This window comes from Canis lupus, chromosome 33 (assembly GCF_011100685.1).
Source record: "Canis lupus familiaris isolate Mischka breed German Shepherd chromosome 33, alternate assembly UU_Cfam_GSD_1.0, whole genome shotgun sequence".
Taxonomy (NCBI): Eukaryota; Metazoa; Chordata; class Mammalia; order Carnivora; family Canidae; genus Canis; species Canis lupus.
The window spans coordinates 26,131,248-26,158,124 of NC_049254.1; the positions used below are offsets into that span (position 1 = coordinate 26,131,248).

Sequence of the window (26,877 nt, forward strand, 5' to 3'; positions counted from 1 at the left end):
TACCCTCAGCAGGCCACTGCATTCAGAAGCTGGGAGCTATCTTTGCTTAAACCTTACTAACATTTTGTTTCCTCCCCAAAATAATGCTGTGGGGTAAATTAGGCTTCTCCTAAAAATGTTGCCCCTATCAGGAGTGATCACTTTTTGACTATATTCTACAATGTTCATGCTCAACTATGTACTTGGCTTTTTGTTTGTTTGTTTAGGGACAATCAAGGCTTAACTATCAGGTTAAGTATACACAGAAATCATCAGCAACGAAATAATCTCTAACCTTTGATTAGCTTACATAACTTTGGGCAGAATATTCATTTTTTTTGATTTGCAGTGAGACTACATGTTGGACTAATCTCCCAGTTTACAAGTTATCCCTGGACGGTCTTAAATAGGTAGCATGGCACAGAAGCAAGGACTACTGCAGTCGCACTGGGTACATTACCACGCCATTTCCTAGACTGGTTATCTTTGAAGGACAACTGAAGGAAGAGAATGACTGGAGGGCCTGGTTAGCTCAGTTGATAGAGCAGTATGGCTCTCGATCTTGGGGTTTTAAGTTTGAGCCCATGTTGGGTATAGAGATTACTTTAAAAGACACACACAGAGAATGAATTAATAGAAAACTTGCTTTTTATTACTGCACTTATTTGGTATATTATATTTCAGTCTCTATTTAAACTGGCTTTTCAAAGACAAGGGCATTATCATGTTCTCTTAACCAGCTGAAATCAGTCATTTGCCACTCACTTTCCACTTCTCATTCCAGATTCCCTTTTTGGCATATAGCTTTATCATCTTTTAGCATACTACATAATTTACTTTACTATTGTTTCTTTTCACTACATAGAAGTTCTTTAAGAGCAGGGACTTTTTATCTGCTTTTGTTCAGTGATGTATTAGTATTGGCTAATAGTGCCTAGAATACATGAGACACTCAAGTACTCATTAAAGATTGGTGTTTCTTCTATGGCTATCTTCTGTCCTGCCAAGGAAAAGCCAAACTTACCTTTGAACTTTTGCATTCTGCTTCTTCTCCCTCTCTCCCTGACTGAAGCCTACCTATCTTTCAAGCCAACAAAATCAACAATTATTGAGGCAGCAAGAATATGCAAGATATGGTTTCAGGAGGCAAATTAACTTTCAATAACATTATGCCATCCCTTTTTCTTCATATTTGAGGCTTTAAATGCCATTCATCACAAACATATTAATATTCATTATACTAAAAGTCACTGATGGCTATTGATTGCACATTTTTCATGTTACATTGGGATGATTCAGACATCCTAACCAACATAATTGGATTAGATATTATTTTAGCAGACCTGAAATTCTGGAAAAGCTATTATGAATCCTTTCAAAGAATTCTCAATTCCCTCCTAAGCATCAGGAAAATCTTTATGCATTGAGTCTTATTTTTTTATTGAGTACTTTCAATTGAAAAGACACATGAAAGAAAAATAAATAAATAAAACAACTTTCTGTCAGGCACCACTCGCTTTAAGCCCTATAGAAAACCTTTTTTACTGCTGGCCTAAAGAAATTTTTCCTTTTTAAGATTAGATTATAATTTCCACAAAAGTAGGTTTTATCTATCAATATCCCCAATAACTAAGCATCTGACCCGCAATAAGTGCTCAAAAGATTTGTTGAAAGAATGGTATTTTATACTTTTATTGCTCACTTCTAAATGCATAACCTGATAAGGGTCTACATACCGAACACATAGGCCTACCTATGACCCAGTTGGTCAATCTAACTGTGCCAGAACCAGGTGGGTTGTTTAAATCCTCAATGGTAGGCAGAATCCTAATATGGCTCTCTAAGATGGCCCACTCTAATCCCTTAGACTGTGAATATGAGACATTACATCTGTGATGTTACCTTACCTGGCAAAAGGGATTTGCAGATATAATTAAAGCTATAATCATTTGACTTTGAGTTAAACAAAAGGAAGACTGTCATGGCAGGCTTAAACTAATCACACAGACCCTTTGAAAGCAGTATTTGTCTGGTTTATGGCAGAAAAGGAAATCAGATTCCAAGAATGAGAAGAATTCAATACGCTGTTGCTAGCTAGAAGGAGGGGCCCATATGCCAAAAAGTGTGGGTAGCTTCTAGTTTAGAGAGGCCTATGATAACAAGAAAGGAAATGGGAACATCAGTCCTACAACCAAAAGGATCTGAATCCTGCCAACAAACGGAATGAGCCAAGAAACACACTATTTGTATAGAGGTGCTAGACAAGAGCCAGTCTGGCTGACTTGATTTCAGCCTGAGACCCTAAGCAGAGAACCTAGTCTTGGACTTCTGATCTACAAAAGAGTAAAACAATAAACAGGTGTGATTTTAAGCTGCTAAACTGTGGCAATATGTCAAGCAGCAATAGAAACTAATATGGTCATTCTGTACTAGAAAGTGTTTTCTCTGCAATGACCAAATTCTGCAATGATAGGGTTTTTTTACTGACTCATTTGAATACTACTAGTATGCAAGCCTTCCTCTGCCTTTCCCAAATTCATTTTACTGTTTTCCTTTCATTGTCCATTGAAATTCCACCCCAAATTAGTTTTTGCATATGAAAACAAGATAAGGTACCAAGACAAAGTTTCTTTGGACAGTATTCAGCTTATAATATTGCCCTCTTACTTATTAAGAGCAATAAATGCCACAAAGATAAATAAAAGGATAAAATCATTCATGACCAGAAAGGTCCACATTCTTGCCAAATTTGTAAAAATCAAAAAGCTATAATAAAAATCAAATCAGATACTGAAACTGTATTCAAATTCTCTTATAAGAACTTATTATCTCAACTTGGAAAACAATCAAATAAATATGTACACTGAGTCAGAAAATTATTTTAATAGTTACAAAACCTTTTTTTTTTTTTTTTTTTTTTTTTTTTTTTTTTTTTACAGAATCAGTATAAAATAGCAGTTGATTTCTCCATAATTATCAGAATTATTTGTATGTAAGGTCTTGGCTAAGTGGGGCTGAAATCAACAAAAGGTCTTGGACTGTTGGCTCAGAAATCATCCTAGGAAGCCCACCTTGTTGATGTCTGTCATGCTTAGCTCATGAGATGTCCCAGTCGGTCCTTTTTTAAAAAAAAGTATCTTTTTATTCATTCTTTGGAGGCTTGAAGTGAATTCGGCAGCGTTCATTAAACACCTAAGATATTTAAACAGAAATGAAAGCCATTGAGACATCTTGTATAAATCAAGCCTGGAACTGAATTAAATTTGGCATGGTTCAGGAGGATATAACCATTTTTGTCCCAGATCAACAGATTTAGGGAACAGAGAATTTTCCTCAGGAGTTCAAAATGACATAGGCACAAGGAATATAGAAGGCTTTGATATCCATTTATAAGACAATTTTAATTTTTAAGTAAAATTTATATTATTCAAGAAAAAAACATCACAAGCTAGCTTATTTAGTAATAGTAACTAATAAACATTTTGATAACATATTCTGGGCATACTTTGGACAATTAGACAAAAATATCTCAAATAGTTTGAGATAAAGCTTTGTCCCTCTTTTTATAATATAGATTTTATTTAGATATCTGTTGTGATTTTCTAAATGAGTACTGTACCCTTTTTATAAGTAGGTACACCTGAAGAGAGATCAATCTTTGCTAAATTGTGTAAATTTATAGAATGTTCCGTTCTATTTGCCTTGCTTCCTAAAATCTAAACAAATACCAAAAATCTTAAAAGAACATTCTATTATTCAATGTCTGTTAATATGGGACTGTATTAAATAAAAATTTCGGTATAGCTATTCAATGGAATATAATACAGACATAAAAGAATAAGGAAGCTCTGTATGTTCTGATTTGTAAAGACCTCCAAGATACATTAAAGAAACAAAAATTGTTTCTTTAATACATACATAATACACACATACATAAAATTAGAAAAGAGGCAAATATCTAAAAACACATACCATCCTTTCAGAGGGAAAAGAAAGGAAGTGGCCAAAAGGGAGGAGTGAGAGGTAGAATTTTTACCATATAGCATTTAATATTTTTTAAAAATTTTAATCATGCCTAAATTTTAAGTGTCCAAATAAAAAATTATAAAAAACTAAAATAATTTTTTTAAGTAAATCTTTTTTTTTTAATTTTTTTTTTTTAAATTTATGATAGTCACACAGAGAGAGAGAGAGAGAGAGAGAGGCAGAGACACAGGCAGAGGGAGAAGCAGGCTCCATGCACCGGGAGCCCGACGTGGGATTCGATCCTGGGTCTCCAGGATCGCGCCCTGGGCCAAAGGCAGGCGCCAAACCGCTGCGCCACCCAGGGATCCCTAAAATAATTTCTTTTTTAGAATTTACCCTCATACTTCATTGACATAAGGAACAAATTGTTTTTAAGGTTAAAAAACAAAACGAAACACAAAAAACAATGTATTTTGGCCACTGTGAACTATCATTAAAAAATAAAAGAAAAATCTACATAGGGAGCTTTTATGGTACTGGTATAATTCAATCTCTTAAACTGGGTGGTAGATACATGAATGTTCATTTTATTAACACTCCTTAATTCTACATGTTATATACTTTTTGGTATGTGTTATCTCACAATTAAAAGAAAAAAATGCAGAAATTGTACAGACTCTGGCCCTTTTGTCTTATAGCTCGTCTCATCAGTTCCCAGCCCTGACATCTGCCTGAAGTTCCCAATGCTCAAATCAGGGGAGGCTTCAGATTAGGGGCCTTGGCACCCTGGGTGGGATGATATCTATGACTTGGCTAAGCTTCTCCAAATCCTCTTCTCCAGTTCTGTTACCATGACAGGTCATACAATGTGCCATACGACTGTAAAGCTGATTTTTATAAGATGGCTCCACTTGAATGCCAACTGCATCCCTTCTCAGAGTTAAAACCTTCAGTTGCTTCTAATGCTTCTAATGAAGGATATCTATTCTCAAGAGCCACAAAGCATTCCTTATTCCCCTCCCTTGGTTTCCCTTTGCTGGTCAGTTTCCCTCATAGTTTCCTCCATGAACTAGCATTATTTTATACCTTCCAGCTCCTGTCATTTACAACTTCTTCAACATTCAGTTCTGACTGCATCCATTTCAACTGCAAAAAGAAAAAAAAAAAGTTGGAGTTATGAAAATTCAAGCTAAAGAATTAAAACCAAATTCTATTTATAGTTTCCTAATAAAATGGAGCTCCTGCTCCTACATTCTTTGTTAATGGTATCACCTGGGCTAGATCTTGAACACAGTCCATTCTCCACATATCTAATCAGCTGTTAAATTTTATAAAGCCATGGTTCTCAAGCATATTATAATTACCTTGAGATCTCTAAAATACAAAAGTCCAGGTAGTTCACAAAAGGGATACAAATGGCCAATAAACATTTTTAAAAAGTGTTTTAAAAAATTTACTTACATGAGTAAGATCATATAAAGAAATGCAAATTAAGCCATAGATGACAAAAAATTTTTTTAAATGAGTACATCTGATAAAACCTACTAGTAGTGAGGGTATGGAAAAAGATACATTCATACACATTTTTAAGTGTGGAGGGGAATTTGGTTAAGATTTATAAAAACAAATTCACATGTTCTTTAACTCAAGAATTCCAGTTCTAGTTACTGATTCTATAATACTGATCTGCAAAGACAGTACAGAGGAATAAAAAGGAGAAAGAGGTGGCCACCTAATTTGGATAAAGAAAAGAGAATTGGGCAGAAAAACAGTGAAGAAGGGGAATGCATAAGGCCCAAGTAATCTAGAATGGCATGAGTTTTCCACACCTTGAGCATACAAGCCAGAGGTCTGAGGCTAAAGATGTTAAAGTCTTTCTAACTTTCTTGATAACTGCCAATCTAATTACTCCATCAGAAAAGTAGCCAATTCCACTGCCAGGCCCAGATGGTGGAGCCTATTATACTCCTAGTCACTTCTGGTCACAGAAACTTAAAAGAAAAGAAGTTAGCTAGTTCCAGGAAGGAAGCTTGAAAATACTCAGGAATATTAGGAGAAAAAAAGCAGGAGCTACAGGTTGAAGCAGCCAAGAGGTTAAAAGTAGGATGATTTCCTCAGGCCAAAGTCGACTCAGGCCAGGAGATCTGGGAATAAAATGCCAGTGAGCTACACAAGATCTAGGCAACCATGAGTCAGGGACCCAGGCCAAAGAACCTGACCAGTTAGGAGCAGAGCTCAGGCAGGATGCTTAAGCTATGCGCATGTAACACTAATAAGACAGGAACTTAGTACTGATCCACTGGCTCCTTGTAATTTCCTTTGCTAGACTCTGTAGTATCAGAGAATATATAGGCAGGTACAAAGGACTCAAACTAGAACGAGAGGAAGGACTGCATCTCTGACAACCAGTATCATGCTGTAAAGTAGTAACGAAGCCTGAAGAAGCCTATCTGCTTACATCAAAGCAACTTCAGTTCCAGATAATAATCGAATAGATAGACCAGAAATCATTAAAACTTCACTGCTCTGTCAAAGCATGGACTGACTGCCAAAAAATTAACAAGTTCAGTCAAAAAACAGGGTCATGGGACGCCTGGATGGCATAGTTGGTTAAGCCTCTGACTCTTGGTTTCAGCTCAGGTTGTGATGTGAGAGGCAGGAGATCAAGCCCTGCACTGGGCTCTGCACTCAGCACAGAGTTTGCTTGGGATTCTCTCTTTCTCCTCCTCTGCTCCTCCTGCCCTTGTTCTTTCTCTCAAATAAATAATAAATCTTTAAAACAAAACAAAACAAAAACAACTGCCACTAGGACAGTCTTCATAATTGCTCTCAAATATTTAAAGGGAAGTCATAGCAGAAATTGGTTTAGACTTACCCTACATACCTGCAGAGGGAAGATTAAGGAGCAATAATCACATATTACAGGGAGGCAGATTTTCACAAGATATAAGAAAGTCTCTGAATAATTAACAACTGTTCAAAAAGAGAATGCATTGCTACAAAAGATTCAAGTACTCTTCCTCCCCGACCCCTTAAGTAGTGGTTAAAAGTGGTTAAACGTAAGGTAGAAATTACTGGTTGGGAGATACTGTAAGGAGGATCAATGTAACAAATATAGAAAGGAAAGTTAAGTACTAAATGTGTCAGGGATATGCTAGCTCTTAGACACATTATATAATTTAATCCTAATCCCTAAAAATGAAAGCTTAAGAAGTCTTGATTCCATTTTACAAACTAAATATCAGATTATTTCAGGGCAATTAATTTAGAAGTTTACAAAGCCACCACGTGGTTGGATGGGATTTATTCCTTAGAGCTATCTGCCTTTATAATCCATGTTTTTTCTTTTCTTGAATGCTGCAGATAATACAACTTCTAATACAATTAATTTCAGTGCCACTAACAAAATGCTGCCGCTCAGATGGTTGTTTTTGAGGCTCTAGGTCTTGAACTGGTCAATTTCCTTTTCAAAGGCCACTAACAGGTGACAACAGATAATAGTGCCAATAAGGAATGTGCTTTCTCTGAGTTAAGACTGAGGGAAAGAACTGAGGACTTTTAGACTGGTGTTTCTGTATATAAATAAATATGTTCACTTAAGTAATCAGAATTTGACTATCAATCATAATTTAACATACAAACACTAAATCCAGAGTCAGAAGAGATGGGTTAAAGTCCCAGCTCTACCATTTACTTAGCTTGTGACTTTGGGCTTGTGACTTTGGTGATGTCAGTATTTCTAAGTCTCAGTTTCCTTGTTCAGAAAAGGGAGAGGGAGAGCTGGAGCATTTCTAAGAGTTCTCTGATTCCATAATCTTCATGACAAACTCGAAAATTTAAAACAAAAATTCAAGCTTCCTTACTTGGTTAGGTACTCATGGTCACCCTGTAGTCCTATACAGTATCAGTCTAGAAAGCTACCTTTTGTAACTCGCTGACTGGTTTCTAAAACTGCTCCTTGGAAAGGTCATCCAGCTGATTCTTTCTGGGCCTTAGAGGCTAAAGGGCAGAAATGAGGGTGGACCAAATTATGTGACTTGTCACTCCCAAGTACTCAGTGGTTTCTGAACTTTGCTCTCCACTGACAAGAGTCATTCTAGTCTTTGTTTGATTTAACGTGTAAATAGTGAGTTTTCAGTTTCTGATACAACAGCCCTGCCCAGCAGTTTCCTTTGTCAATACCTTCAAGAGTCTGTTAAAATACAAAATACAAAATGCCTAGATTTTAATCTGTTTTATATAAATTATCTCTAAGACTTCATAAACACTGAGTGAGATGGCCATCACAGCATAGGTTCACTGTCTGAGGAACCCACCACTGCCTGATAAATGGGCAGGTATGGAACACAGGACTGAAGTGGTCATCATGAACAAAGAGAGCAGTGAAGACAGTGGATGAATCTATACCCAGCAAGACATGCTGCATTAGTGGGATGACTGAGCAAGTGCACATACTCACCTGTAGGCAGTTAAAGAATAAAGGCTTGAGAGAGATGATAAGGTCCCCTTTTCAAAGTCTGGCTACATCTACTAAACAAAGGGCAAACTTCATGACTATTTAGTAAAGAAAAACACAATTCCATCCCATACTGGGTTTTCAGTCACTCGACATCCAAAGATCAATAAGACACCTATTGTGCCATCTTAAAATACAGACATGATTTTGATAATTGCTCAGTGTTCACGTGGGAAAAAGCCCCTCTTCTTAGGAAATAATCAACATATATAAGGGGCAAAGGAACCACGGACCCAACATTTTTGTCAGATGGTTCAGGGGAAAAAAAAATACCTATGTGTAGTAGGAAGGGAAGGGATATAGGTAAAGGAGGGGTGGAGAGAAGTATTGTGAAGCAGGTGGGGCAAATGTAAACAATGAGTGAATATAGGTAAAGGGTACATGTGAGTTCCCTGTACTCATCTTGCAACTTTTCTGTAAGTTTGAAATTATACCAAAATAAAACATTACTCTTTAAGCACCACTCCCAAAAGGAAGACAGCAATGCATTCCACATAATAAAACAGGATACACATTTCAATTGTTTTCTTGACATGTCACCATTAAGGGCTATAAAGAAACAGTTCTGTTCCATTTATTATATTCTAAGGTCCACATCCTATCTACATTATAGCTGACTTTGGGAAAATAAGGCTTCCTCTGACATATCACTCAGTGGACACTTGCAGTTTTCTTAAAAGTGAAAACTGCAGGGATGGGAGATGAAGTAGAAACAAAAAAGTGTCCAAAATGAGCCAAAGACCCATAGCAACTTCTCTGCAGTAGGGAAATATATTATAATGAGGTTCTAGTATATCTGGTTATATCCAAATAGTACTATATTTTTGTGGCTGAACAGGAAATATCCTGAAATACTTGTATTGCATTTCAGCAAATTTCTACAGATGAAACCAGAGGTAAATATTCTCAAAATGTAAATACACTTTTTAAAAGTTTATTTTCCAGTCAAGCCTTTAAACATTGATTCAGATATGAATTCCCTAGATTTTCTGATGTGGTGTTGGGTCTATACTAATCCTTTAATCTTTAACAGTATAATACATAAAAAAATAGAAGAAAATACAACTATATGCTTCTTTAAGCTTAAGCTGCTACCAGGCATATATGCATGAAATGCACATTAACTTACCAATTAATATCTAAGTGTAATAAAATAAAGCCCACTAAAAATGAATTATAACTCTGCTGGTCATTTTTTTTTTTTAAAGTAATGACCATTTCTTACCCTAAAATTTTCATATTAAAAACTACCTTTATTAAATTTGGAAAATCCATGGCTCAGAAATGTAAATCTTGTTAAACTTACCTTTGTCTGTTCCTTTCTAAGTTGCTTTAATAACGTTAAATCATCCAAATTCTTTTCTCTCTCTTCTCGGAGGTGTTTTACTACTGATGAGGTCTGAGCTATACAATTTTTTATGACTCTGTCCCTGCTGGCATGAGCCTCCCTCAACTAAAAGAACAAAAGAGAAAAATCACACCGATTTTTTACCTTTTAGTAAAAAAATCCTTTTTTTAGATTATAGAAGCATAATACTTTCTAAAACAATTTTTAAAAACAATCTATGGAAGCAAAGATTTTGCTAAACCAGCTAAATCACCTAAAAAGATCAAAAGAAGCACCTCTCTTGGTGCAAAGTATGTGATCCGGTTGCCTTCTTCCTCACTTTGCTTCTGGAACTTACCACTCCTCTTCCTGCATTTCTCACAGGGGGGTTTTCATTTCAGTCCCTTCTCCCTACATTTCTCTCCCCAGTATTCCAACCCTGTGTTCTGTTCTTCTACCCTCCGTTCACTCTCACCAACCTCCAGGGCCACTATTGCTATTCTTCCTCTTTTTTTTTTTATCCTTTCATGGTTTTTTTCAGCCTCCTGTCACTAAGTACAAGAAATTTTAAAGTAAGTGAGGTAGGGAACCAATTTGTTACAATAAAGAAAAACAAGGAATGTAAGACAGCCCTTTCCAAGATTTTAAAGTTCAAGTATCAATATGGAAAAATTGTGTATAAAGTACAGACTATTACTTCCATCAACTGTGTATACTGACTGAAAGGACATGTGATAGATCAATTCTTTACTAAACTTTTATCTTTATATAACAAATCCAATATACCACTTTGAATCTATTTTGTTCCCTGATTCACAAAGTATTATGGTCACAATTCAAACACACTCCCATGATCACAGTCAAATTCAGAGGACACCCCAATAATCTGGGGGAGAAGAAAAACCAAAGTACTAAAATAATATGTAAATGCCATGTAATTAATGGAGCATTAATGGAGTAATAAAAAAGGCGATTCACTTCCAACTAAACCTTAGGTGTTAAGTAATCATATTATATCATTCCTTTTTCCCTCTGAAGAGAGAATATCTTAATACTATGCTACTAACAATTATACCAAGGATACCTAACCATTATACATATATTTATTCAAAATATAGGACTAAACCATCCTATAAGCATTCTTTGTAAGTAATTTGGAACACATCTCTTAAATGATCATCTCAGGACCCCAAGGTTAAGAATTACTGGTCTAATATGCACCAAGAAAAAATAAACCTTTGCATTTCTAGAGTACAGTAATACTAAAAGTGCACTGATTATAAATCATACCTATGTGAAAAGAAGGAAATTCAAACTAACAGATATTAGCCCCACCTACAGTCAATTTCTCTAATATGCTAATTTTTTTTCATGGTAACAGTTAGGATTCACAAGGACAGCCCAAGGCATGTATTTCACTGGCTAATATGCTGTTTGTTATTTGTTTCCTCCTTCCAGGTATAATTCCAGAAAATGAAAGGAGCCACTGAGGGTAGGAAACTTACCAAAATAGAGTAAGAAGAACCATCTTTAGAGTTAAGAAGTTCTCCCTGTGAGACTAGCTAAATAATTAGTATTTCCAGGCTTCAGTTTCTGCTTTTACAAAATTATGGATTATGAGTAAATAATCACTACTAACATCCTTCTACCTCTAAAATTTAAGGGTAAAATTGCATTAGCAATTCAGTACACTGCTCAGATGTCAGAAGCTACTTAATCGCTTTGATATTTTGTCTAAACCTCCAACAATTGGCAGAATCGTATTAGCACCAACTACAAGTCTGTCACAGTATTTTAATTTTTCTATCTGCACTTTAAAATCAAGTTCAAATTGTGGATATTTTATCAAAATATTCAATATTTTCCTTTCAGTCTCTCTCACCAGTTTCCTTCCATGGTTGGCCTTTCATCCACTGCTCCCCTCCCTCACATGGCTCCTTTCCTGTGGACACACTTCTAGCTAAAGACCACCCTCCTACCCTCACCTGTGTACTCTTCCTTCAGATTAGCCCCAATGTGCACCCACTCCCATGTGGACAGAAATTACTGAGCCAATTATCTTTTAATCTGTATCATCAATTATTTTAGTCTAGCTTTTATGACTATCCTTCAACAAAACTCAGAATTAAGAGCCACAGGCAAGAGGAATATGCATTGACTTCTGTACACATGGTATGTCAAAGAAATGAGGACGTTTGATAACTAGTAATAAGACTGTGTGACATAAGCCTACCAGAGAAAAATATAGCACTAAATCAGACTTATTAACTCATTAGTGATTCAGATGTTTTGGAAGCTGGGTCACATGAGAATTGTTTCTGATATACAAAGTGCTTGTTAAAGGAACTAAGATAAAATTTATCAAGAAACTTGGTAGGGTAAAAGGCAAGGCCGTTGGTTAGGGGAGAAAATTCCTAAATGATACCCCTATCATAACCATACTTCCTTTGATTTGGAGTAATTCTGGAATTAAAGTCATTTGGGATGGGGCAGGAGAATGATTCAAAAGTAGCATCTACTTAGGACTTCAGTTTTATTTTACTTTACCAAAACTGTAAAAACTTTTTTTAGTCAAATTTTTACCTACTATCTTTTAATCGTTATTTTAAAACAATGCTTTTTGCCTTTAAGGGAAACAATGCCAAGAGTTATCCTGATTATAGTTTTTTGGTGTTTTTCTTTCCAGAACAAAGGCTGATTCTAAATTAACTCTACAAAATTAAATTCTAATTCCCCAAACATCTCTTAAGAACCCTTTTAGAACCCTGACAATGACCCTTGGTTTAACTATCCTTAAAAACAGAATAAAAATTAATAAGTTTTTGTCATGGCACTTTGTTTTAAATCTTCCTCTAGAATTTCTGACAAAAAGATTCAAGTTTCAGGAAACATATCATTTAAACATATATTCCAAAAATTCATTATATTAAAGAGATACCTTTAAAAATTATCCTAAATTAATTACTGTGACACCAATACTAGTTTTGCATTTGTTAAGCACTATTCCAAGTTCATAGACTTTTTAAGGCTCAGTCCTGATTTTTATGTTTATCTTGAGATTAAACAATAAACAACGTACAGCTAGAAAAATTTCATAGACTGAATGGAATATGCTCTAATAAGGGCATCTTCACTGAAATTATTTTTATTAAGAGTATAGTTTTAAGTTTTGGAATTTCTACAATTAGGGCTTCTTCATAACTTTGCTGACCATCTGATGTGAAGAAGTATTATCATTAGAGAGTGCAAACATTCCTTCCTTAGCTGTCTGTAAAGGAAGGGTTGGGACTAAAGGAAGTCAAGGTAACCTTAAACACTCTGGAGGTTTGACATTGTTCCATTCTCAACTGAGACAATACTTAAAGGAACTTAGTGGGAGTTCTTAGCATGGGCACTCTGCTGCAGGTTCCATCACTGGCACAAAAGTACTAGGTAAACCATCCTTTCTCTGCTGTTCATGTTGTTGGAGCCCTTAGGATACAGAGAAAAACCCAAACACATACGTAAGAATATCCACAACAGAAAAGATCCCAAATATCCCAAACAAAAGGTTCCAGTATGCAAGATTATCCTGGTTCAACAAAGGAATAAGAGATAAAAACAACAGTAATGAAAACAGCAAACATTTATAGGTAAGACGCTTAGTATACTAAGCACTTATTACCTCAGGTAAGCCCCTAACAACCCTATGAACAAGGTACTATTATGGTATTAGTTTACACATAAGGAAGCTGGGGCAAAAAGTCATGTAACATTTTCTAGGTTACCAGCTAAGAAGTAGCAGAGGTAGGATTTAATTTAGATATGGAATCCATGTTGTGAAACGCTACACTATAAATCTTCAAGTTAATAAAAAGATTGTAAATGGAAACAATTGAACAGATTATAGAAATTATATGGGTAGTGAGATCATAAATTTCTAGCTCTTCAGAGAGAGCTACCCAAAGAAACTAAGTAAACTATCAAATAATCTCAAAATAAATTAGGGCTTGGACTCATGCTCCCTACTTCCAATACTGGATCCTACTCATTAAAGCCCACGACCTTGGAAATTTTCAAGCCACAGAATTACCTGACCACTCAGTGAAATAACATACTTTCATATAAAAGCAGAATAAAAATATCAACATTAACACTCTGAATTTAACTGATATGAATAAGCTTATCTAAAACTGACTTTTTTTTGTAACTGAGAAACAAAATATAGGTTTTAAGTAATACCTTCTTTACAAGAATTTAAATAGTAATCTTGTGGGAGATCCCAAAAAAGCAAATGTCATTTGAACATTAGCTTCCAAATTAATGAAAAGATAGAAGTAAATTACATATATAAAAAAATACTTAGCTATATTACAATTTCCTTTTGCTTTTGGAAATTATAAAGAGACAAAACGGGAATCTTTAAGAGGCAAAGAAAAAATATATACTTGAGAAACCAAAGCCTCAGGAAAAGAAAATTTATCTGTGGCTTTTCTCCTACCAAATGCTTCTATTCCTGTTCTTGATGATTGAGGATAGAAAGTGTGAAGGGTTTTAATTCTTCGTTGTATCAGGTGTTTGGCTCTTTGGACTGATTCACTCAAAGCCCTTGCTCTTGTTTCACTGTTTGACTTGACTGTTCCACTCTCTCCTTCATTCCCTGGTGCATAAGGTTTCCCTAAGTTAAAGGCTGCCCATGAAGGGGCCAAAAAAACTACTGCGCTCATCCCTTAGAACCCTCTCTTCACAGGCCTGTGCATAAGATCACACATTTTCTTGAGTTTGTAGCAACCAGATCAAAACTTATACACACCCTCAGATGTAGGCAAGAAAATATGAAGATGGCATACTTTTATCCAGTTTAATTATATGTCAATTGGTTTCTTATTTTGCCTGCAAAGAAAGGCATAACAGAAGCACAAAAGACTCAAAAGATACACTTACAGACTCATAAAGTTGTTTACAGGTTTGGCTTGCATCAATTTTCCCTGCAAAGGAAGCTGTTGGAACCGTAGTGTTTAATTCATGTACTATTCTGTCATCAATCGTCCTCATCACCTTGAGTAATTCCTATATATGTTTAAAATAAAAGAATAATAACCTAAATGGAAAGTGATAAAAAAGAAACATTTAAGCAAACAAACAAAAAAAACCCCATCAAGCTCTTGGATATTTTACAGCTTTGTAAGTTAGGAGGAGAGAAACCATGCTATATTTAGTGCAACCACAGGAAAATCTTTATTACAAGAATAATGGGTAGGTTATGTAACAGGAATTCTAAGAATGGGCACCAACTCGGTTTCCTTGGCTCAGATGTGACCATCTCAAGGGTCAAGATTGTTTTATTCCCTTTTATACCCCATCTGCTGACAGTGCTTGGCAAACAGTGTGTGCTCTCTCCATGCCCAGCATACAGCCAATAAAGGGTTCTACTAAACTTAATTACCTCAAATTGTCCCAAACAATCCAGCATGATTGCTTGCTCTATGCCCTTGTCTATCATTCTAAAATGCGGTGCTTGAGAGAAAAATTCCGTGAAGATATTCAAGAAACAGTAGTGGTTCACTTGCAGAAATTAACCTATAACCTTTTAGTCTTTGTTTTTTTAGGCTTTTTACTATGATTGTGTATTATTTTTGTAACAAAAATAGGTAAAACAAAGCATGCTGCTAGAGAAGGATTCAAATCTCTTCATGGCTTTCTTGTTCACAGAATAGAAATTAGTTTTATCTTTTTTTAGTGACCCTACTCTCATTTTCCAAGATCTCTTCCTCCTCAAAAGGCTCCAACTCTCAAAAAACCAACCAAAAAAAAAAATAATAATAATAATAATACCAACCGGTCAGATGACTAAGAAAGACTCTGGTGAGTATACTACCCAGGGTAGTAGTCTCCTCTCTACATTTTGATTAGAGTACTTCTTTTCACTTGTCACTAGAGAAAGTCTGGACAACAGCTATGCTCTGTCCCCAGAAAACACAAACGCTAGAACCAGTTTCTAGGAGTATACTCTTTTCTTTTCTTTTTGTTTCTTAAATTCTCCTCTCTGCCCCTAGCCTAGCAAAACATGATTGAAAAATCACCAGGAAAACTGAAGTATATAGTGCCAGAAATATAAGTATTAAAAAACCCCAACAAGTTAACAGTCAATATTAAAGTGTATTAAAAGCAACTTTGCTTGATCCTCTGCCTCGCCTCCTTCTACATGCCAATTATTTCTTCCCTTTGCTACAATGAAATCCATGACTGAAACCAATTTCTTCATTTCTTTCTTCATCTATTTGTTAAAGTAAAAACTTTTATTATGATTAAAGTATTATCATTTTTGGAAAATTAGAAAAACTTACAAATAAAAATCATCCACAGTTAACCACTATTACTATTATAAGATATTCCTTCTGTTTTTTCTGTACATCATCTATGAATATTTTTATAAACTTGAGGTCCTTTGTAACACTCTAAAGCCCTGCCTACTTTATGACATTGTACCATGAGCATTTTGCCCTGGTTACTAGAAAGTGCCAAGAAGACATTTTTAATAGTTACTAAGTATCCTGTGGAGCTATCACAACCTGTAAGGCCACTTCTCCAATAATGAACATTTAGGTGTTTCCAATTATAATAACCATCTGGTTATTAAGCCATTCCATCTAAGTCTGCAATTTAGATTCTGTTCCTATCAGTCCACTAACCTTTTAATTAGTAAATTAATGGCCTTTTTTTGATCTCAATCTAGAATTTAAGCAGCTTATTGAAGGCTCATAATTTAGACTAATAATTAAAATATAGGCGAATGTCAGGTCTAAAATCAATGTCACTATCTTATCCCCTCTTCCTTTATCTACTTTTGTCAATGGTAGTATTATTCTCTATAAACTGGAATTCTTAAGGGATAATCTCAATATATTCACTAAGCAACCATCACTTTGAACGTTTTTTGTACAATGGAGGATATATGTGTAAGAGTGGCCAAATTCTACACAAATGGTGGCAGCACCATTTAGTGTCAAAAACCAGGTAAGTAGCAGTAGTAACAGGGACTTTCCTTGCCAACTTTAGCACCCTCAACTCGACTATTCTATACAAAACAAACAAACCAGCCGCTGAATGATCTTCTGAAGCTGAGGTTTAAGTTATAACTTTTAGATAAAGCTTTCCTTGGCTGACAGTCCTCAGCAGTCTTTCTTCGTTAAATATATGCAGCAGTTAGAACACAGCACAGTTCATTTACTAACTCACTCTTCATTCAAAACACACTTGGAAATGTCTAGTGTGTGCCAGGCACCATTCTATACACCAGAGCTACAGTGGTGAATGAACAGAAAAGGTCCTGGCTCTCTTGGAGAAACTTTCTCATAGGGGGAGACAGACAATGAGCAAGTACCTCAATAAACAAGGTAACTTTAGTACTGGATAATACTGTGAAAAAGAAAACAAACTGAGGTAATGGGATAAAGAATGACAGTGGGGCTGAGAGGCTAGCCCTTCAGACAGGGAGAATAAGAAAGGCCTCTCCGAGGAGGCAGGATCTGGGCTGAGAACTGAAGGCTATGAATGAGCCAACTAAATGAACACCTGGGGGAGTAAGTAAAAAATGATGAGGCAAGAACAAACTTCAGGATATATAAGCTAAACTAAAATAAGGCACGTGGGCTGGGAGTGAATTTGGGGCAAAGTGATATTGTGTGAGGTCAGAAAGACCAGAAAGTGAGGGACAACACAGGCCATGCAGACAATGAAGGATTCTCTCCCTTAGGCAAGGGAATGCTATAACGTGATCAATTTTTAAAGATAACTTCACCTCTATGTAGAGAATGGATTATAGAGAGGAGAATGGAAACAGGGTGACTATATAGCAGGCTACTATGGTAGTCTAGGCAAGAGATAAAGATAATTTGAGAGGTAGCAGTGGAATAGCGAGAGGAAGCTGGCTTCTGGATATGTTTTGAAAATACAGTGGGTAGGACTTACTGATGAATTGGTGGTGAGGAATGAGAAGAGAAAACAAGATGGCCATTAGCTTTGAGGTCTGAGCATCAAAATGGATGGTAGTGCCATTAACAGATGTTGGGGAGAGAGTAGGGGAAGAAAAGATTTGGAAGGGATGAGAAGATCAAGGTGCTATTAAGACTCACAGGATATTTGATGATACTTAGGATGACTGTCGATTGTATGTGATATTGGTATTATGTTTAAAATTACAATCTTTTAGAGATACAGACTGAAATATTTACAGAAAAAGGGTATCTAGGGTGTGCTGCAAAATAAGCTAGATAGAATGAGGTGAGTGGTGGAATATAAATGAAACAAGAGTGGCCATGAATTGACTGTTGAAATTAAGGGTTGGATACATATGGTTTCATGGTAGCAACTCTCCTTTTGAATAGGACTGAAATTTTGCAAGCAAAAAGTTTTTTTCTTTTTTCTTTTCTGGACATGTTAAATTTGAGATGCTCATTAAATATCTGAATAGAGGGACGCCTGAGTGGCTCAGGGGTTGAGCATCTGACTTTGTTCCAGAGCGTGATCCTGGAGTCCCGGGATTGGGTCCCACATCAGGTCCCACATCAGGCTGCTTGCATGGAGCCTGCTTCTCCCTCTGCCTGTGTCTCTGCCTCTCTCTCCCTCTCTGTCTCTCATTAATAAATAAATAAATAAATAAATAAATAAATAAATAAATAAATAAATAAATAAAATATTTTTTAAAAATAAATATCTGAATAGACAAGTTGAACAGAAAGTTGAAAATCTCAGTCTGACACTGAATCAGCCTAGAGTCATATTAACACACTGACATTATTAAAAGCCATGAGATGAGAAGAGATCACTTAGGGAGACTGTAGAAAGTGAAGAAGAGTCCAGAAAGAACTCTAGCAATCAAAGTACAGGAGAGGGGCATAGGTGGCTCAGTGGTTGAGCGTCTGCCTTTGGCTCAGGTCGTGATCCCAGGGTTCTGGGAACGAGTCCCACATCGGGCTCCCTACCAGGAGCCTGCTTCTCCCTCTGCCGATGTCTCTGCCTCTCTCCATTTCTCATAAACAAATAAATAAAATCTTAAAAAAAAAAGTACAGGAGAAAAACTGATATCACAAAAGTCAGAAGAAAGATTTCAAGGAGGGAATGGCTACCTGTGCTGAGTGTTACTAGGAAGTCAAAGAAAGATGTGAACAGAAATTAACTTTCAGATTCAGCAAGCTGGAAATCCTGGGTGATAATATCTTCATTTGAATAGGATGTTTAATGGACTGAAAGTTAATGTGGCTTACGTACAGAGAGTAAGAAAAAACATAGTATAAATTAGGCCCACCATTATAGGTCACATTATAGGATTTTAATCTTTTTCCTGAGAGAATGGAGAACCAATGAAGTGTTACATGTGAGGTTACATGATCAAATTTGTACTCTGAAATGACTTAGGTTAAAGTATTAAAATGTGGAAAATGAATTAGACAGGAAAAGAGTAGATGCAAAAGGATCAGTTCGGAGATGAACACAGTAATCCAGGTAAGACATTACAAAGCTTGACATTCCCTGGAATTTTTATTTACTCTTAACTTTAACCAGCTTTGAGTTTGATCACTAGCTGTATAGCCAAATTCCTCTCCATTAAAAAATGTGGACATAACTGTTAAGTTCCTTTATATAGCAATGGAAATTTATCTACATTAACTTGGTAATGAGAAGTCAATTTCACAGTCTTACCAGTGGAACCTACAACTGTGGATTTTCAAATATATCAATTTTCAGTATGCTAGAAATCATCAATATATGATCTAGAGCTTGGCTTTTAATATGGTAGACACTAGCTATATGAAGTTATTTTAATTAAATAAGTTAAAATTTAGTTCCTCAGTTGCACTGACCACATTTCAAGTGCTCAAAAGCCATATGTTGCTGGTGGATGGCACAAATTTCTACCATCACAGTTCTACTGGACAGTGCTGAATTCAAGAAAACATAATGAGAATTTCTAAATTGATAATGCACTTGTTCAGGGATTGCTGAGAACTATAAGCTATTCTTAAATGTTACAGAAAAGATACCAAAAACAAAACAAAACAAAACAAAAAACAAAAACCTAAAGATAAAGGGGAAAAGGAGTGGGTAAGATTCAGAAAGGAATTTCTTTCAAAATCACAAAGGGAGAAGGAAAGCAACTACAAACCATCTCACTAGGCACACATTTCTTTACAGGGCAAAGCAAAAAGTGCCAAAGCTCTTAAGGCAGCTCCAAAAGGGTCTAGAGAAAAGCTTGAGTGGCCCTCACAGACTCAGGGCAAATGAAGGTTAATGGAGACACCAAAGTGCTGCCATTAAATCATGTGTATCATTCATAAGAAATTACTACCTATCTGATGCCTGGCTCCAATGGCATCCTCCCTTCCTTTCTCTCTCACAAATTCACTAAGAAAATATACAGAAGACACCCCGAGCAGATATTATACACAATAAGCCACAAGTCCACAGAGATAATATGGAAATACATACAGTTCAGTGGCTCTCTCAAACCACATCTTTGTATAGGACCTGGAACCCTAATCAACTTCTAAATGTCAAAGGACTAGCAAAAACGAACTCTCCAAATTTGGTAATGTCTCCAGCTTTTCCAATTTTCCTTCCTCCCCAAAACAAGGAGATTCTGATATCATGAATTTCTAATTTTAGGCTGGCCCTTTAAAATTATTCAGACACTCATCTTGGAAATGCATTTTATGTCTTGTTTGTAATTGTGGGGTGAAAATCTCATCCTCACAGAAGCCAATTTTGGTACTGAATGAGTGCCCACATTTTGTAGAGAGGGGTAGAGAAAACTTTCTATTGCCCCTATAATTATACTACACTCTACTCCCAAGATTAATCCTCAGGTAAATTCCTTTTATTATTTTGGGTAGCTTCTAGGGTATATGGGGAGTGGTAAAAGGCCTATTACATGACAGTAAACTAAAAATGAACGCCAAAGAATTCTGTGTAATTTAGCTTAGATCCAGGCCTAAAGGCACCCAGAGGTAGATTCTATTCACATGGTCCTCTTTTCAAACAGATCTTGTTCTTCAAACCACATTTTTATGGTAATACTCACACTGTGTCCACCTATATCAGAAACAGAGACTTGCCTGTAATTGCCAGAGTTGACACCTAGCACCCCAGGCTCAGACAGCAGCTGGGCATGTTGCGAAAGGAACCATCATTGATGTCAGAAAAGTCTATTTCATCTGTACTTAATTACCACAATCGTCTATAAATGAATAAGTATTTCCGACAGAAACACCAAGACTTAAACATTCTGGGAAAGAATACTTAGTTGATTTTGTTCAGGTGATATATGAACTGGGTTGGAGATGGGGTCAGGAAGACCCTCGATTTCAGGGTGGCAACAGTGGGGGAAAAACACAGAAAATATAGAGCTTGATGTGTTCAGGGAAAAGCAAGTCTATGCAGCTGGACAGAAGAGTTTAAATGTGTTTTGGAGGTGACAGTGGTTAAGGAGAGAGAAACATCAGTAAGGGAGGATAAGAGATAGAAGTAGGGTGAAGACTTTGGGATTGAGTTTTAAAAGGTCTTGTATGGCATGTTAAGTAGTTTAGACCTAGTCACAGAAGCCTGAAATTAGATGCATGGTTCAGATTCTAAAATTTAGAAGACAACAATATGAAACCAAAGTATTATGAAGATCAGATTGGGGGAGATATTGGAGAAAGGAATGACTGAAGATAGGGAGGGATACTGCAAAGCTAATTGCAAACATAAGGTCTCAACAGACTGTGGCAGTACTGATGAATGTCCCTAAAGCATCTCTTTGACAAAAATGACTCCCTAATCTCACACTTGGCATTCAAGGCCTTTCATAATCTTGTTCCAATCTTTTGTGTAATCTCAGTGTGTCCCTGTGCAAATCCTGAATTCCAGCAATACTGATTGGCTATTTCCCCCAAATACATACAATTTTCTGCCTATATACTGTTCTGTCTACCTTGAAGTCCCATGGTACTGCCCACCTAAGGCTAACTTAATTACTATCTCTTATTTCTCTCTAACCTGTTACAGCATTTTATTCACATTCTCAGTATCTTCTACATGTTTTGTCTCCTTGCTTGCATTACGTTCCTTATATTGTCAGTTGAATCTCTCCAAGTGCCTGGTACCTAACAGGTATCTGTTATGAAGTTATCTGTGTCCCTTCCCCCAACCAAATTCATATACTGAAGCCCTAACCCCAAACATGACTGTATTTGGAGACAGAGCCTATAGGGAGGTAAGTAAGATTAAATGAGGTCATAAGGGTAGAGCCCTAATCCTACAGAACTGATGTCTTTATAAGGGGAAGACACAACAAAAATCTCTCTTTCTGTGCACAAAGAGGCCATGTGAGAACACAGCAATGAGGCTGTAATATGCAAGCCAGGAAGAGGCGATGAACCAGAAACCAACTCTGACAGGACTTTGATCTTGGACTCTGAGCCTCTCGAACTGTGAAGAAATGAATTTCTGTTGTCTAAGCCACCCATTCTGTGGAATTTGTTATGGCAGCCCCAGCAGACTAATGCGACATCCAATAAATCCTTGCTAACTGAGTGTTCAAATGGAATCCTAAACACTCAATTTTAAACATTCTAGTCTGGATTTTATTCCATTTTAGAAATAGTATATTTTCCAGGAGTATTAAGTCCAACTTTTATAACAGAAAAATAAGAATTGCAAAAACTTAAAATACTTTAAAAACTCAAGCTTTAAAACTGCACCTACATGGAAAAAAACCAGGACAGCAGTTTTAACAGGGGTGGAAGGATATATGGACAGGGACTGACTGACTGGGAAGGGGCATGAGAAACTTTTGGAGGTGATGGTATTATTCTCAATATTGATCGAGGTTTGTACTATAGGTATATGTAAATGTCAAAAGAATGGTATGCTTAAGATTAGCGTATTTTACTGCATGTAAATTTTACTAAATGAAAGTGAACAAATATTGAATTCTAGTTAATGATATGAATAGAAAAAAAATGATATGAATAGACATGTTTACAAATAAAGAATAAGGACTTTTGCAACCTACTTTGAAATGCATCAAAAAAAAAAAAAGGTGGGGACACCTCGGTGGCTCAGTCTGTTAAGCATCCACCTTTGGCTCAGGTTGTGATCCTGGGGGTCCTGGGATCAAGCTCACATTGGGCTCCCTGCTCAGCAGATGTCTGCTTCTCCCTTTCCATCTGCCCCTCCCCCAAGCTCATGCATTCTCTCTCTCCAATAGATAAAGTCTTTTTTAAAAAAGGTGAAGTGATGATTATGTTGAGAGATAGATATGATAAACACACAAAATCACTGATTATAGAATCAGTGCAGAGCTTTTCACATTTATGGTACTTAACATACAAAAAGTAATGGTTTCATAGCTTTAAAAAATATTAACTTTAATAATTTGTATGTCGGTTAACCACAGCTTATAATTTTACCCAATCCACCTAAACCTAAATATTATACTAATTTTTTACATTTATAGCACATTAACTTATGTTCATGTGTGCCTGACATAGTTGGGGCAAACGTTCTACTTATTTACAATGAGGTTAAATGATATGCCATGGTAGCTCTGGAAAACCAGATCTTCTGACTTTTAACCCATGGTATTCTCCATTGTAAAACACACACTTGGAAAAGCCTAGGAAAACTATCTAAAACCTTGCCCCAGAGCAGCCCCAGTGGCTCAGTGGTTTAGCGCCTGCCTTCAGCCCAGGGCATGATCCTGGAGACCCGGGATCGAGTCCCACGTCGGGCTCCCTGCATGGAGCCTGCTTCTTCCTCTGCCTGTGTCTCTGCCTCTCTCTCCTGTGTCTCTCATGAATAAATAAATAAAAAAATCTTAAAAAAAAAAACAAACATCTTGCCCCAGGTTTCACTAATGAAACCCATTTTACAATCTTTTCATTTACATTATTTCTGTGAATGGAATGTTTCTACAAGAAAGTTTAGCTTCTGTCCCCCTTACATCTTATCTGACTTCCAAAAGAAAAATACAAGTGTTTCTTAAGCACTGTTGGGTATTTTAACAGAGATCCTTTGAAATTTAGTTTTTAGACGGGCGCCTGGGTGGCTTAGTTGGTAGATTTCGGCTCCAGTCATGATCCCAGGGTGCTGGGATAGAGCACCCCCACTTGCCACAGCTGCTGCTCAGCTCATGGTCTGTTGGTCCTTCTCCCCACTTGTGCACAACCTCTCTTTTTCAAATAAAGAAAATCTTAAAAACAAAACCAAAAAAAAAAAAAAAAAAAACCCTGTTTTAGAGATTCAAATAATTATAGAGATGGAAGCGGTTTTAAATGTCACTTAGCAAGATCTTATTTTACAGATTCAAAAGTTAATTTCGTTAAGTGGCTAAGCCATTAGGGTCAAGGTTCCAAAGCAGTATTAGAACCCAGGTCATCGGGCAGCCCGGGTGGCTCAACCGTTGAGCACCACCTTCAGCCCGGGGTGTGATCCTGGAGACCTGGGATCGAGTCCCGCGTTGGGCTCCCTGCATGGAGCCTGCTTCTCCTTCTGCCTGTGTCTCTGCCTCTCTCTCTCTCTGTGTCTCTCATGAATAAATAAATAAAATCTTTAGGAAAAAAAAAAAAAAAAAGAACCCAGGTCATCTAACTCCTTAAGTAGTGCTCATTCTGATAAATCTTAAGGCTATCATGTCCCAGTTATCTGAGCTCACTAACTCAAGCCAAGCCATAGTAGTACTAATATGAAAAGGCCAAGGCCACAACCGGGCCTGCTAAACTTAAATATTCCTTATGCTTTATGATCCAACGGTCTTTTCCCATCTTATTGAAGATGTTTACAAGTCATCGGTATTTGTCCCACACTTTGATCACGTTTGAAGTTGGCTGCTGTTGCACTGATCTAACCTGAGGACGGGGAGCTGAAGGGTGACGTGGGTACAAGTAAGAGGTGGAAAGATTCCCACGCAAATTTCTTTGGCCCAAATCCTATTGTCAAATAGTTCAGGGGACACCTGGATGGCTCAGTGGTTTAGCATCACCTTCAGCCCAGGGCCTGATCCTGGGGTCCTGGGATTGAGTCCTGCATCGGGCTCCCTGCATGGAGCCTACTTCTCCCTCTGCCTGGGTCTCTGCCTCTCTCTGTGTGTCTCTCATGAATAAATAAGAAAAAAAAAATCTTAAAAAAAAAAAAAAGTTCAGGGGATCCCTGGGTGGCTCAGCGGTTTAGCACCACCTTCGGCCCAGAGTGCGATCCTGGAGACCTGGGGTCAAGTCCCACGTGGGGCTCCCTGCATGGAGCCTGCTTCTCCCTCTGCCTGTGTCTCTGCCTCTCTCTCTCTCTCTCTCTACGTCTATCATGAATAAATAAAATCTCTAAAATAAAAATAAAATTAAAATAAATAGTTCAGCCTGTTGAGGTCATCTTCAAGAATGCCACTCCCTACAAAACGGGTCATAGCACAAAGCTTCCTACAGATAAGATTGGTGACGCCTGAAATTACTTTTCCCTGTCTTTGATTAAAACGTACATTTGTAAGGTCCTGTTTTTTTTGTTTTGTTTTGTTTTCAAGACTCCACTCTTTACCTAGACAGGACCATGTCTATGTCTAGGGTTGAAACAGATCCCTTTCATAGCAACTTAAGTCATAGAATCCGGACCCCTGTTAATTGACAGGCTGATAGCAGCCCTGGACCTCTGGTCTCTCTCCACGTATAAAAGGTACGGGCTGGGCTGTTCCTTAAATGTCACATTCCCTCTAATAGGAAGGCAGAAGCACCACAACAGGTCCTAAAACCAATCGCCCCCATCGTAAGAGCCAAGCCTGTACCGGGTTTGTTTGTTTACTTTATCAAGGAAGTAAGCTCTCCTCCACTTTCTTCTCTCCTACTAATGCTCGACTCTAAGTATAGGAAGGGGAACCGCAGAGGTTATAGGAGCTGCGTCCGGGGCGGGGGGGAGGGTACTTAAAAGGTGGTTGCGATCCCCACCACCCGGCCCCAGCTCGGTGTTAACCAGAGGTTCCCCGGGAGGTGACCCGAGGTCTGGGCGCCGCCGACACGGGCATGACCCCCCGCCGGCGCTGCCTCGCTCTCCGCGGCCGAGCCCGCGCCCCCGTGACCTCCAATGGCTGGGGGGGGGGGGGTGGGGCGGGGGAAAGGAGCCTTGACCCGCCCGCTTCTTCCACAACCGGCCCGTACCCCCTCCCAGGCCACAGCAGAGAACAGGGCGCGGGGACCAAGGGAGGCACACGCCTGCCACGCGAGGAAAACCCCATCACCTGGAACTCGGCGAACTCCTCACAGTTCACACCGCCACTGGGCGCCGCCATATTGGACACACGCGAGGCCCCCGCCGCGAGCCAATCACCGCGGAGCAAGGGTGTCCGCGTCGCCGCCTGAACGGAACTGAGACCGCAGGGAATCCGCGGGGAGCCCAAGCGGGACCTGGCGCTGGTTTCCATCCAAACCCGGAACCCTGTATCCTTTTCGCGTACCCCCGTCTCGCTCTCGCAGAGCCTCCTGGAACAGGCCTCGATGGGTCGGAGACTACCGAAACTGGAAGGGGTCTTTTTTACTCCAATCTCTTAAAAAAAATATATATATATATTTATATTTATTAATTATATATAATATGTATTTATTATATATTTATATATATTCCATATATTATATATTTTTATATATTATGTATATATTATATATTTATATATATTACAGAACGGGAAACAGTTTCTTGGTCGCACCAACCTGGTCGTTCGAGTAGGAAATCTAGCCTAAAAGTCGTGTTTTTCTTAACCTCCCATTTCATCATTGACCTCCTGGCCCTTGGGGCTGCTAAGGAACAGTCTTTAAAAAGACTTTGCTGGGGATGCCTGGGTGGCTCAGTGGTTTAGCGCCTGCCTTCGATCCAGGGCATGACCCTGGAGACCCGGGGTCGAGACCCGAGATCGAGTCCCGCATCGGGCTCCCTGCATGGAGCCTGCTTCTCTCTGTTTCTCATGAATAAATAAAATCTTAAAAAAAAAAAGACTTTACTGACCCTGTGGGGTAAGGGTTGACAAAGGTGGTTCGGGCGTGGGAATACAATGTTAGGTGTTATTAAAATAGACAAACCAAAGGAATAGGAA

General features: G+C 37.7%; 1 protein-coding gene and 1 long non-coding RNA gene across 2 annotated transcripts; one reads left to right on the plus strand and one right to left on the minus strand.

Annotated features, from left to right (window-relative positions):
* Nucleotides 1-2,904: 2,904 nt before the first annotated feature.
* Nucleotides 2,905-26,573, minus strand: MIX23 (mitochondrial matrix import factor 23). The gene is made up of 6 exons (XM_038583006.1): nt 26,498-26,573; nt 26,029-26,333; nt 14,712-14,837; nt 9,768-9,914; nt 5,032-5,091; nt 2,905-3,171 (listed from the first exon to the last, which is right to left on the minus strand). The coding sequence occupies exons 1-6, from the start codon at nt 26,559-26,561 to the stop codon at nt 3,121-3,123; spliced, it is 753 nt and encodes a 250-aa protein (XP_038438934.1). The 5' UTR covers nt 26,562-26,573; the 3' UTR covers nt 2,905-3,120.
* Nucleotides 13,169-22,381, plus strand: LOC111093725. Its single transcript, XR_005383394.1, has 2 exons — nt 13,169-13,420; nt 22,126-22,381. It is a non-coding gene; the product is annotated as an uncharacterized LOC111093725 (long non-coding RNA).
* Nucleotides 26,574-26,877: the final 304 nt, after the last annotated feature.